The sequence below is a fragment of the Paralichthys olivaceus genome, chromosome 22 (assembly GCF_024713975.1).
Source record: "Paralichthys olivaceus isolate ysfri-2021 chromosome 22, ASM2471397v2, whole genome shotgun sequence".
NCBI lineage: Eukaryota > Metazoa > Chordata > Actinopteri > Pleuronectiformes > Paralichthyidae > Paralichthys > Paralichthys olivaceus.
Window position 1 is genome coordinate 11,676,320 of NC_091114.1, and position 14,289 is coordinate 11,690,608.

At 45.0% G+C, this 14,289-nt stretch overlaps 1 protein-coding gene across 3 annotated transcripts in view; it reads left to right on the plus strand.

Moving 5' to 3' along the window:
* The first annotated feature begins 1,878 nt into the window (after positions 1–1,878).
* Positions 1,879–14,289, plus strand: part of LOC109634880 (insulin receptor substrate 1-B) — a 45,320-nt gene continuing 32,909 nt past the window's right edge. For 2 of the 3 annotated variants that reach the window (XM_020095678.2, XM_020095676.2), the window contains exons 1-2: positions 1,896–2,847; positions 13,846–14,147. In XM_020095678.2, coding sequence (XP_019951237.2) covers positions 2,451–2,847; positions 13,846–14,147 — 699 coding nt within the window. In that variant the 5' untranslated portion in view covers positions 1,896–2,450. Of the gene's footprint in view, positions 2,848–13,845; positions 14,148–14,289 lie in introns of all 3 variants that reach the window. The other variant, XM_020095677.2, reaches the window with a different exon arrangement.

A 14,289-nucleotide genomic window follows, 5' to 3' on the forward strand; every position in this document is an offset into this window, starting at 1 on the left:
ACTGAAATCTTACTCCACACACAATGCGTTCAAGGGCTGTGGGAAATCCTGCTTGTGTTATGATGGAGTGGCTTTTCTTTGAAATGGGCCAAAAGATGCTTAAACTGCTGCTGTGTGACTGATCTTCTTCATGCGACTGTTCTTCTGCATTGGTCCAGGGTTATTGCATGTGCACATGCAACACACACTCAGGTGAATGCATGTGCACACTTGTCCACACATTGATGTTTTTGTATTGTTTTGTTTTTGTTTTCATTGGGTTCAAGACACGTTTATTTTCTTCATGACAACTTTGTGTTGTCTAATTTTGTGATATTTCTACAATATTTAGAGGCTTTAAAACAACAGTGCTGTGTATTTGACCTGCCCCTGCACCATACTTTTATTTGTCATGATTCTATCTGTGCTGAATAAAAATCTAAAATCAAAAAAAGTTTAAAAAAAAAGTAGAATGAAGGAGAAATTGAAATTGACACTGTAACTAATAGTTTAAGATATTGAAATAAAAAGCTATATCACACAACACACTGCAGTACTTGTTCGAATCAGTTAAAAGTAATTATTCAAGTAGTGTGAATCTAAAAGCTTTAAGACAATAAATAATGTCAAAAAAGACAAATTGAGAATAAAGTAAAAGTAGTTTATGAAGGTGGTAAACTTAATTAAAAACTATTATCATTGGATGATCCTGGTGTTGAAGATACCAAATAATGATCATTAATCATAATTAACAGAAGGCTCAGTTTTCAATTCTGTTAAACACCGTGGTAACTTTGATATCCGGTGAGTAAGTTCAAGAGTTCAAGAGTTGTCGTGTTTAGTACAACTCTACTATTGTCTATATGTCTAACATGAAGCATTTTACTAAACAGAGCTGTGATTCAACACATGACCTCAGACTAACATGGAGAATTTACGGGTCTCCAGGATGGGAGCTCTGGTTTCTGGGTCTCTGGGTGAATATTAAAATGTCCATCTACTGTATAAGTCAGCTTTAGTTGGAGGCACACAATGCACAGAGGGGCCCAACATAAACATTACCCCTGAGGGCCCCCCCCCTCACATATCGGTCCAGACTATAGACTGGACCCACATTCATATAAAGTCTATGATCCAGACATAAGTAAATAAGTGGACTGTTGTTTTCTGCTGGTTTGAATCAAGTGACACATTTAACTTGATCTTTCCTTTTTTGTTTTTTTACCAATTCAAACACATTAATAAACATTTCACCACATTCATTTATTTCTCTGCCTCCATCTGTTAAAGGGTCTGCTGAGATTCTGTTAATTTTAACATCTTACTGCATTGATCTCTGCATTATGTTCACTTATTGGTTAAACCCCTGCACACACAGTACTTTAGTGTTCATACCGGAATCATTAGAATAATTAAGAACATGAAATTTGTCTTGCAAAATCTTTTCTGCATTGTTTATCGTGGAAAATAAGTTATATATGTTGTACATGGACGGATAGACAGACAGATAGACAGACAGACAGACAGACAGACAGACAGATAGACAGATAGACAGATAGGTAGGTAGATAGATAGATAGATAGATAGATAGATAGATAGATAGATAGATAGACAGATAGACAGATATTACCAGGGACTTTCATTGAATACAATATATCTGGAGTTAGAGCCAAAGTTTTTAGTTTCAGCTCAGTTTCTTGTAAATATTAAGTAACTTTTAATTAGTTTTATTATCACATTTTCTTTTTTCTTTCTTTTATATTTAAATTATCGCGACAGTTCGGGTCCAGTGTTGACACATTTCACCCTCACCGCTGTGAAGCACTAAGAAAAAAAAAGTTGTCCCGCAGGTCGGGGGCTGTGGTGTCCGAGCTCGGGCGGAGTCAGTGAACGCCCCTCGCTGAGTGACAGTCCTGCCCCACGGTCGCTGCTCCGCTGCTCCGCCGCTCCGCAGCTCTCACACCGCGGCCACAGCACCACAGCCGAGCCGGGGGTGTGAGTGTGTGGGGACGGACACTCTGAGAACCGGCAGCGTGCAGCGGGACCCGCTCCGTGCTCCGCAATGAGCGGTGAATGGGATTAAAGCGCGCGGACGGCAGTAGTAGTAGTGGAGAGTAGGGGGAGCTCCGCACCCAGCGACGCCGCATGTGCTCGCCCGTGTGCGGCTTGGGAAACTTGCGCTGCTCCGTCCACTGGAGAGAAAAGCAAACAAGAGGACACAAGAGGGGAACCCACTCATTCTGCGGCCGCATTCTAAAACTGTGCACCGGGTTCGAGCTCCGGGACTCGCGGCGGCAACACACCGACCCCTGCCTCCTCTCACATGCCTGCGTTGATGTGTGGGAGCGAGGGAGGGGAGCGGAGCCGGGGGGATGTTTGAGTCAGCCCGCTGAACTTCCACAGACACCCCGAGAGAAATTCAAGACAGAAAAAGTTAGTTGTTGTTGGAAGTGAAGGAGACTGCGGCGGTCATGGAGGGGCAAGCGGGCGAGCAGCAGCAGCAGCAGCAGCCGCAGCAGCAGCAACAACCGCAGCCGCCGCACAGCTGCTGCGAGGACGTGCGGAAGAGCGGCTACCTCCGCAAGCAGAAGTCCATGCACCGGCGGTACTTCGTGCTCCGCGCCGCCTCGGAGCGCGGCCCGGCCCGTCTGGAGTACTACGAGAGCGAGAAGAAATTCCGCGGCAAGGCCCCCGTCCCGAAGCGGGCGGTGGCGCTGGAGACGTGCTTCAACATCAACAAGCGGGCCGACGCCAAGAACAAGCACATGATCGTGCTGTACACGCGGGCCGAGAGCTTCGCCGTGGCCGCGGAGAACGAGGCGGACCAGGACGAGTGGTACCAGGCCATGGTGGAGCTGCAGTGCAAAAGTAAGCAAAAGTCGCACATGCACTCACACACACACACACACACACACACACACACACACACACACACACACACACACACACACACACACATTGTTAAATGGTGCATGAGAGGAGAAACGTGGCAAAGTGTGCAGAGCGTGCAGACATGTTTCACTCCAGTGTTTTGGGGGTTATCATTTGAAAACCATTACAATTACCCAACTTAAGTGTGTGTGTGTGTCTGTGTGTGTGTGTGTGTGTGTGTTTGTGGGTGGTTGCACAATAATAAAAACAAAAAGGATTTTCTGCTGCATGGCTTCATATTGTGCCTCTCTGACAGAAGTGCCTAAACATGCGTCTTTTACTCAGCACCCAGGCTCGATATTTGCTCCCAGTTTGCTCTCAGACTTGTTGGGTCCTTCTCTGGTTTTTTGGGGGGGGCCCTCGTCACCCCCCCCTCCCAAGTCAACTGCTCAAACACACCCCTGCCTGCCCTCCTGTTTACTTTTCCATGCTGACACTGCAATATTACTTTTGGCATCGATCCCTGAAGAGGACAAGAATAATTGTCACCAGAGAAAAACCAAATGAGTTTTTATGCATTAATATTTCTTCCCTGATTGATTGGTCATAATGAATAAGCAGCTTCAAGAGGATTTGTAGTGTTTTCTCAAATGGAGTCTATCAGCCGCAGTGTAAACACAGCTGTTGGAGCAATAGTGGTGAGCACAGCAACTTTAAAAAAAAAAAAAAAAATCACCTGTTCGGCCTTTCTCCTGTGAGTGTGTGTGGGAGGGAGACCAGACAGGCCACAGGGGACACATGACGCAATCTTGGCAAACAGAAGATTCAAGGTGCTTCTCACACATGACCTGCTGCTGTTACATAAAGCAGCAGATGAGTGGTGGTGGTGGGGGGGGGTGGAGGGGCAGGAGATAAAACACCTGAGGAGAGGGAGAAAAGGAGGCCATCTCAGCTCGCACCGCTCCTGACGTGTTTCTAATACATTCCACTTTTTCATTTCGGAGGCTACAGGGAGAAAAGTGTAAGGACATATTTGGATGATTCCTAAGCGCCCCAAGAAAAAAAAGTTGCACGGTGCCAGTAGGTGCATTAGAGGGGAATCGAGTGTAACCCTGCAGAATTTGGAATTGGTGTCAACATTGTGGCCCTCCCCTTCTCCCTCTCCTGTTGCCTTATAGCACAACTGTGGCTTGTGTGTGTTTCTGCGCGTACGAGCACACTCCTTCCCAAGTATTTGACAAGTTTCCGCGAGACGGGGGGAGTGAATAGACAGATGTTGGAGCGTAGACGCAAAGCCTGGGAAACTGACTCTTCAGCGTTTTTCTATGCAAACGTCTTGTGCATTTCAGAAGAGAAGGGCAAATAATCCAAACTGCAGTCGCTTAGTGTGCAAAGGTCAGATGTACAGAAAATCCTGCTTTTATGAGCGGCAGGGGGAGGAACTCGGCCTTCCAAGGGAACCAGACGACCGTGCAGGCCTGGATCCGCCATCATCACCAGCATCGTCACGCCATCACTGCCATGAGTCGTCTTTGAAATTACAGGTCCCGGTGTGCAGAGCTCCGCTCCTATTGTTATTCAAGTCTTGGGTTTCTCGTGTAAATCACCATCGCTGACAATGACAAAGGGCTGCGGCCGGCCGCTGTGTAAACTTGCACGCTGGCAGGCATTTTGTTGTGGTATGTGCTGCAGCTCATTCGCAGATTCTCTGCATGCACACAAAAAAAGGCCACACAATCAACCTACAAACACACACACACACACATGACCCAGGCATGTACAGGGAGAGTTTTGTAAGAGAGAGAGACTAGGGGGGAGTGTAAGGTCACGGCCAATGGCTGCCTAAACCTGCTTGTGCGAAAATAGCTTTAAACACACACTCACGTTGAACACTGTGAGGATTCCTGCCTGTAATAACCCTCCTCTGGTATGTGCAGCTCATACACAGTTTCAAGTCCGTGGTGTCTGTGTGTTGACTGAACCCCTCCCTTCACACACACACACACACACCACCCGCTGTCTTTCCTGCCTCGTCTTCACACTCCTCTGCTGCTGCCACTGCAGTGATGTATGTGTCCTCAACTCGTCCCCCCCGCAGTAGCAGAAAGAGCACCGAGGCGAGAGACACTCGGGGACCCCTCTTTGCATTTGATACCTGTTTAGCTGCTCTTATCGCCTCCTTTGAGCTCCGTCACTTGCTGCAGGGGGTGAGGTTCCCTGCATGAGATGTCAGCTGGAGGTGGAATCAAAGTTTCGGTTTGAAGTTTGCAATAATTTGCACAGCGAGGGATTCCTCGGCTTTCAGGATAAGTGAGCATGCGTACAGTGAAAGCACAATAAATACGTTGGATATCCATGCTGCCGTACGGTACAGCACAGATGCCCACATACTGTGCCACAGGCCTGGGAAACTCACTTAAAGCAGCACAGGGACGCTCCAGTATCACACCGCCCTCCCTCTCGAGCTGGTGGTAATTACACAAACACGAGCCAGCTGCCGTGCACGGCGATATTAGGATCCCAGTTATTTATTCAGCTGAGTCCAGTAAGACCCTTTTGGGCAGCGAATACAGTATCGGGCTTGAGGGCAGCTATTTGCTCATCTATTAAGAGTCAGCGGAGTGTGTAAAAGCTTAACCTCGGTGAAAGCGGGCAGAGGTGCGGCACCACAACCAGCCGTCTGCCAGGGAAACTGTCCCGCAGTTCAGGCACCGCCACGGGAATTCAACACAACGACCTGGAGTCTGGACTTCGTGGCACCAAAGGAGACAAACTATCTGCAAACACATGAACATTCAGATAAAGCATGTAAAGCGTCCTTGTGTCCCTTGTGCTATAAAAATTGAAGTTATTATCATTATAAGAATAAATACACAACCAAGAGTCAGAGTCTAATTTAGTTTGATTTCTGATTGAACTTTTTTTGACCTTTTTTCACTTTTATTCAATTTTATATATTACTTTTTTATGTTATTGGAAGTTTAGTATTTTGGTTTTGGACTTATTTTAATGATCAAAACTAGCCGTCCCTTTCGAAGCTCGCCTCCATCGAACCCCTCAGGATTTTTTATATATATTTTGAATATAAACATGTATCTCTTATTTATCTTTGAATCAAAAATTCATTGTTGAGACTTATCTGATTAAAAACAAACAAATTTTCGTGTTTATTTTAAAGGGATAATTCATCCAAAACACCAAAATAATGTTTGTTTAGACCAATCTCGAGCTTTTTCCTTCACTGATGAAGAAATGTGTTTAAATGTTACTTCCAAGGTCAAGAATGGATTTTCAAGCTGAAATTAATTGTATTTGTTTACAGCAAAGATCTGCAGCAGAGAAGCTAAAAACAGCAGATGTTTGACATTTTTGCTTAAAAAGTGACTGAAATGAAAAATGCTGCTTCTTTTTTCTGTCGTTTCTAATTACAGCTGAATGTTTTGGGGCTTTCGGGAAGTTGGTTGAACGTTTGAAGTCATCCGCTCGAGCTCTGGGAAATTATAGAGCTGTTCCTTCGTATTTTCAGAGCATAACACACAAATGAATGTTGGATAAAATAAATATCAGATTGTGGGATAGTGTAAATAATCTTTAGTTGCAGCCTCGAGGTTTTGTTGTTGTGTCGTTACCAGGGTCTTTTGAGTTCACTTTTCCATGTTCACAGCTTTAAAAAGACATGACATGTGAAACACTGAGGAGCAACATCTGTTTCCAGATGTAATGATATGGTTATTCATGCTAATCCACAGACCTCAGTGTGAACACTTTTCCCTTCGCTGTATAAATCTGTTTTCTGTCTGTGGATTATCGTGACGTAATATTTGACACTTTAAAAACCACAAAACAAATGTATTTGAGGGCAGAGCGTCAGACAGAGCTGCAGCTAATATTTCCACATGTCAGCAAATCAAAGTGTGAGGAGAAGTCTATGTTTTGCAGTGAACTGTCCTGCGTGTCAAACCTCTTTAACACCAGTATTAGAGAATTAAAAAAAGACAATTGCCTGCTTTCCCATTTCCAGTGGGGGAGTTCGCCCTCTTGTTTTTTTTCCCCTGGTGATTCATGTTCAACATAATGTTGAATCAGAAACCGTGCTGTCTTGCCAGTGTTGCATCTTGCATGATAAGAAGAAAAAAAAATCACTGTGTGTTGTTCCCAAGATTTAAAAAACAATGGCTGCTTTTGAAGACGTGTTGCGTCACAGTGGCATGACATGGCTGTCCCATGTGAAAGTCTCAGACAAGTGTGTCCATCTCACGGAAATTCTTTGTAGACCAGACGGTCACATTTCGGTTTAGCCCAACGAAGGAGGCGACCCTTGAAATGGGAAATGGCTAATAAGTACACAAACGTCCCTGGCTATTTACGCGCCAATGCATGTCGTAACGCTAGACTGGAAAAAGGTGCAGCACCAGCATTTAACAAAATAATGATATGAGGGCTTTCACAGGTGTCAGTTATTTGTGAATTTTGATTGTATCCATTCCCATTGGAGACAAAAGCCAGATATCAGTGGCTGTCAGTGGGTTTTTTGACCAGTGGAAAAGAATTAAGAATTAGAAAGACTCTGTCATACCGTCCGTTGCTTTGGCCAATGAGATCTGGATCTCACCAGTGGCCGATGAGCTGGCCGATTAAATGTTAAGCCGTGCTTAAGCACAGCTCATCTCCCTAAATTAGTCGGTAATTACTGTCTCGAGGGTCAGCCGCTGGTGGCACACTGGAGACTGTGCTCATGAAGTCAAAGAGGGAGCAGGGGGGGGGGGTTCAAAAAGGTGATTCAATCATTTTCTTTTCTCTCCAGTCAACCAGGTATTGAGGTCCGACTCTAACGGAGGGGTGGTGAGCTGCCACAGGGTATTTCCTCTGCACAAACACTTTGCGCATGTTGACACCCTGTAATTTCATTTTACACGACAATCTGTCCAGCCTGGCTTCTGCTCGGCCAGCTCCGACTCGTTGCATCACAGTCACAGTGAAACGCAGCGAGCATTGCGCTGGCCTTGAGCTCTTGCACCTCGTGTGCGCCGCTGTCTGCTCACCGCCGAGCCCGTCCGTCAATTAAGTGCTCGGGTCTGATCGACAGCTCGGGATGGGCCGGGGGCAACATGATCCATTTAGTCAATGAACAACCATATGTTCAGCACTATAGAGCCGTGGGGCTTTAAACGCATACAGTAACCTTTTATAGTGTGCTGTATCGATTGCTGTGCGTTGATACCGGCACATTAACGCTGTCATAGTGGAGGTCAGGAAGTTCATGAGTTGGGATTTATCAGCTCCACAGGGAATGGATTAGAAACATGGAGAGAACTTAGCAGGGGATAAAAAAACCTTCCACATTAACCGGTGTGCTGCTGCTCCTCCGGGAGATTCAATACAGGATATTGCATTGATTAGACATCCTGTAACACAAAGGTCCAGACAGAAGAGGAATCCTGCCATTTTCTGTGTTTACAGTACAAATTCATATACACCCACTTTATATTCTACTGTTAAATTTCATTTCAAAGCATCTGAAGAATGTAAAAAAGCCCCTATACGTTGGTTTTGGGAGTGGAATCAAATCCAGGAGGTCTGGAGCAGAACTAGGTGAGAGTGGCTTGGCACAGACAGACGTGTATATACTGGATTTTGGAGAGTTTCCTATTTTCTTTGGACGCTTGCTTAACCTAATAATGCCTCTATACAGAGCTTTGCATTAAGTGCATCTTGCAAGTGTGGGAAAGTGAAACAGTAGAGAGTTAAATCCTCAATGAAGCCGTTGTACAGTTTAATTTGTAACTGCATATATGACTGTATACTGAGACTTTAATCTCTAATATCGGCCTCGGCATTGCCCCCCCCAAAAAATACCATATTGGTCAGGCCTTAACTTTTATGTAATTTGCTTCATCTTCTGATGTAAATTGAATTGAGATGTGAATGTTCTTAAAGTCTTTTAATCTGTACTTTTTTCATTTATTTCCATTTCATGCTCTGTATTTGCTGTAGAACAACTAAAATGAATACTTACTGTAAAATATTATCCACTTTGGAAAAACGAGACGTTCAAGTTCTCAAAAACTTATTATTTCGTTTAAAAAACATTTTTGGACGTTAAGGGCTAAAATGACTCTGGGCTGAAACAATAACACACAGTGTTGTTCACATAATAAAGTTAACTCTGGGGACTCTTTGGTCTGATTCTCCAAAACCTTCTTGTCTGACTTAATAATACACAGACAGAGTGTTTACTAAGTCTGTCCAAGATGGCTGCCAGTTAGTTAAGGGCCGTCTGAGGTGGTTTTGTGAGATCTTGGGTTTACTTCTTCTACGAGGCCTTTTTTCTCGAGTCTTGTCAAGGGACGACAAAGCTTGGATGCGTCACCAGTAATTTCATGCGCTTACGTGTACGTGGCCTGTGTATGTGTGCATGCTCCTCTGGCTAACACAAACCACATGTGAAGTTTACCCCAGGCAGATTCTGGTGTTGGGGAAGCACTATGTCCCTGAGTGTGGGCCCAGATAGGGGGATTTCTAATGGGTGGATATGGATGAAGAGATAGGAAGTGGAGGAGTTGGAAAAAAAAAGGAACACAGGGCACACATGGCAGCCAGAGATTAGGCCGACTGTTTTCCCTGCTGGGTGGCTCGATCTCTGCCTCTCTCAGTTTGGACAAAGAGCACACAGCTGTCTGCTATCTATCCACGCTGGTAACCTGGTACGGCGGTGGGGGTGGTATAGGGGCACAGTAGCCGAGTAGGCGGCGAGAAAATGGGGTTTAGTCTTCAGAAGTTCCTGTGCAGTGTTTTTGCGGTGTTATGGCGCTGCACAGCATGCTGGGGCAGTGAGGTCAGAAACTTGAAACAGAACCCAGTGAGAGCCAGCCGCTTCATTGCCAGAGGCGTTCTCCCTGATTTACAGGCTGCATTAGCTAAGTAAAGGGATTTTATTATGATCTTGCTATAAATTTCAATCGTGTGTTTTTTCAGTAAGTCGGAATAGTTTTTCACAGAAATGCACAACATGAAGGTTGTTGCCTCTGAACCTGGAAGCTGGCGAATGCACAAACACTGGGGATTATTGTGTAGCCCTATAAATTTAAAAATTCCGTTTGCAAATGAAAATGCACAATTCCTTGCAATTCTGGACAGAAACTTTAACAATAGGAAATTCCCCAGACTGTTCAGACGAGGGGTGACGCAGCATGCAGAGGCAGGACGTAACATATAAAGTGCTGCAGAAATCACATGTTTTTGTTTAAACTTGTTTTGGGCCCTTATCACTAAAATATCTTGTTGGCCACACAAATCGACGTCTTTGTCTGCGAATACGTCATCCTGAGATATTTATATTCTACTTGTTTTTTTCTTGGTTTTGCGTCTGTTGCATGTTCAAAACATCATCAGCACGCTCCATCACTCGCGGTGAATCCCTCCAGACAAAATCCAGAGTTTTAACTAGGGGGCTGGCAGGAAAAACTTCAGAGATTGTCCCGAGCAACAAACCCAGCCATCTGAGTTCTCGCATCTAGCCCCTCCAGGAGATTATCTCAGTTCAGTGCACATCTGAAAGCAGCTTTAAAGAAACCACGATCCCAGCCAGTGCCATGGGGCTACAATGACAACAGCCCCCTTCCCTGTTCTTGTTCAAGACCCCTGTAGAAGATCAGTGTGATCATTACAATAATCAACCTGCCACTCAGGGAGGAGCTGTCAATATCCCAGCAGGCATCTGGCTGACCATGTGGTAAATATTGCACCCCTATACCCCTGCTCCTCCCTAAATGCACACACACACTTTTATAGCCCAAAGGCGGCAAGAAGCAAGGCAGATACAGCGACGCCTCCAGTTGGAGAAAATTGGGTGAGATTACTGCTTCCTTATGTACAGTCTATGATCTCTGGGGAGGCAGCTCGGGCACAGCAAATACATCGGCATGAATAGACAGCAGTGTTGCACGTGTAGGTTGCCATTGTAGGCCGCAGGTTTCATGTGTGGTCGTGGCGAAAGTGAAGTAAACAACATGTCCGTCAATAAACCAGTGTAAGTTGTTTTCAAGTTGCTAAAAAGGGGAATTACTACGCTGGAACTTTGAAATAAATCTAGTCGCCTCACTTGAACTCGTTCACCGGATATATGCGCTCCATCGAGGTTCTATCAAGGTTGGCTGAGTGTTGTTTGGCACACTTCGCCCCTATTCACTCAGGGAGCTCAACGCAGATGCTTCATTACCTCGAGGTGTACTTTGCTTTCATGTGCTTGAGGCTTTAGCCCTCGGATTCATCTCCTGCTTTTCTGTGCGTGTTTTTCTGTGGGTCCATTATGATGTATAGGGGTGGCATTGTAGTGCACAGAAACTGACCGACTGATAACCTCCGTGCGAAGGGAGAATAAAAAGAGTACTGCTGTCTCACCAGTCGTCTCTTCTGAGCATCACACTGAGCCCCCCTTAGGAAAGCCAGGAGCGATCTATAATTCATACAACTCCTAGTAGCATCAGCCCCGACTTTATGTAACCTCGAAGGAAGATCTATGATGTTCGATGGTGGTAGATATGGCTGCCCCCCCCCCTGCAAGACTTAAATGTTTTGAGTGCTTTTGAGAGTTGTCGATAAGAGTCCGCAGCCGGAGTGGCCCTGAGATCAAGGGTGTTGGCGTGCGTGTGTGTGTGTACGCAAGTGCTGTCGAGGGCACAGCTGAGGTTTAAGGCTGCACTGTACTCGAAACAAACAACACACTTGTGCTCTCCTCAAGAAATGTTAAACGGGCTCTTGAAAAGGAAAATATAGTCTTAGAGGAACATGCTGGACTGCAATCTGAGTCAATCTCAGGAGCAGGGAACTCAAAAGTTTAATTTGAGAGTGAATAATGACTGTAATTATTATTTTTTTTAATCGAAGGAATCCTTAAATAAACGTTCTCTTCTTCCGTTTTAAAAAACCCTTCTTTTGTCCGTAATGGCTCTTTGATATATCTTTGCAATCTCCCACAGTCTCTCATTCCCTCTGTCCCCACTGAAAATTCCCCAAACCACCCCTTTCCTGTTGTAAATCTAAATCGAGGAGGCAAACGGGGCTTCGTGGACACAGCTCCTCACACACAGTGAGGAAAGCTGTACACGAAACAGCCATGCATGGCCTTGAATGAGTCATCTAATGCAGGAGGAGGGCCTCCACACACACACACACACACACACACACACACACACACAGCCGCTAAGCCACAGCCTCCAGGCTTTCAACAAAACATCTATTCTAAGTCTCTTTCAAGTTGTCAGCGAGCCTCCCAATTTCAGGGACGAAAACTGAAGAGGAACCAGAGAGACACTTCTCTCTCTTTTGCAATAATGAATAAAAAAATGTTTTGGGAAGAGGATCTGGGGGAAAATTTTTGTCATAACGGAAGCTCGGTTAAAATGATGTCCACCGTGCGTGCTGGGACCTCTTGTCTACATATGGTTGTCATTGTAGGATTTGCAGCAGAGGCATGGGAAAAGAAGAACAAACGCACAAAGACATAATTATATATTTGTAATTGTGCGGTGAAGGCGCACTGTGTTTATCCCGATTGGACCAAAATCAATGCTTAAGGTAGAATACCACACAAGCTTCGTCAAAATAAGGTCACTCACTCAAGAACTCGTCCAAAAAATCACTTTTGCTGTCATTACTTCAATATGCCAGATGTGGTAGGTTAATAAGGCAGGTGCAAGTTCACCATTAACATACACAGAACATCCTGTTCCTGTGAAGGGAGCAGGTGAGTATATCATAAAGGAGGTTTGTGTCTTCAGTCTTGTCAAGATTTAGATCTGTGTTGTACATTGGTAGTTTTCATGCCCGGACCTATCCAGCCTGGCAATTTGACAGAGAAAACAAAGTAATGTGGTACATGGAAGGAAAAAGAGGCCTTACTTAAAAACAGTTTAGGGTGTTTTTTTTGAGTGGAGCACCCGAAAACATGAGTCACATATCGGTTTTCCTATTATCCTGGTCAAAAGATGTGGGGTCCCTTGTGGCTGCAAATAAAGGAGCTTGGAGGTAAATATGTGATACGTTCAGAGGCAGTTTCAATAAGTTGCACGATATAAGATCATTTTCTGGGGTAATGGGCGCATTTCCTGCTTCAGATTTTTGTACAATACAGCGACTTAAAACAGGTGACCAAATATTGTTAAGTGCTTAAGTAAGTCTGCTGCCTTTGTATGGCCCCTAACAGCTCAGATTTCAAGTCTCACCAGGAGCTTTCTCTCCTGTGTTTCATTGCCTCACTAATTCCTTATTGTCTGAGTACAGAGCAGGCAACACAAAGGATGAATGGACTGCCTGTAGTCTTGCTAAAAACACTAGATTTCATTAGTTTACAAAGGCGGTTTATTGTCAGTAGAGCAGCTCTAGAAATTGGCTCTTGAGGAGCTTATTGAGAGCTCTCACTTAGATCCACAGCCGTCTAAACTGGCATTGTTTGCTTTGGTTTTGAAGATTCACTTGTTAAGCATTTTCCAAGTTGGTTCACTTAAGTTTTCCACAACGGTTGCTTTATTCCCACAGTCATCATTCTTTTGCACGGCTTCAGTTGTCAACTGTTTTCGTCTTGTTTTTTTTTCCACAACTGTTTGTGTGTCAGGATGAGAAACGCGTCCCCAGGTATGGAGCCTGCAGGTAGAGTGAGCCTGTCTCACAAGCTGCTGCATGCTCTGGTTGAACTCAGATCTGGAATAAAAATCAGTGAAAAGCCCAATATCAGCACAGCTTCCATAATAAAGGCACCTTGCCCTCCACTAACAGGTAAATAGTGGTGGTTTCACCTCGCGTAGCTCTTTGGTTACACATCCATGAAGGTCATCCCAGTGCTTTGTTGCAGCAGTTGTACTTGTTGGTGTTCCTCATAAATCCTCCTCTTTAACACTTTAATTACCTCTCTCTTTTTTTCCCAGGCTCAGTCTCTTCTTTCTTTCTTTTTCACTGAAGCAACCTTTTAATCTCCTTCTCTCTCTCTTGCCCCTGAAGGTAAGAACCCCTCTGACAGTGGAGCTGCGGGGGACTATGGTGTGCCCAATCCTGGGCCTGCATTCAAAGAGGTGTGGCAGGTGAAGGTGTGGCCCAAAGGCCTGGGTCAGGCCAAGAACTTGGTGGGCATCTACCGCCTTTGCCTGACTGACAAGACGGTCAACTTCGTCAAGCTCAACTCTGATGCTGCTGCTGTGGTGCTGCAGCTCATGAACGTCAGACGCTGCGGCCATTCAGAAAACTTCTTCTTTGTCGAAGTGGGACGCTCTGCCGTAACAGGCCCGGGCGAGTTCTGGATGCAGGTGAGCCTGTAGCCTGTAATCTGCAGTCCATGTTGATAGTTTCAGCCTCCATCCCAAATAAATGTTAAGACCCTATAATCAACTGAGGGGAAAAAGCTGCAAAGTTACCCAATGTTAAGGTTAGCGTTCATGTAACCATACA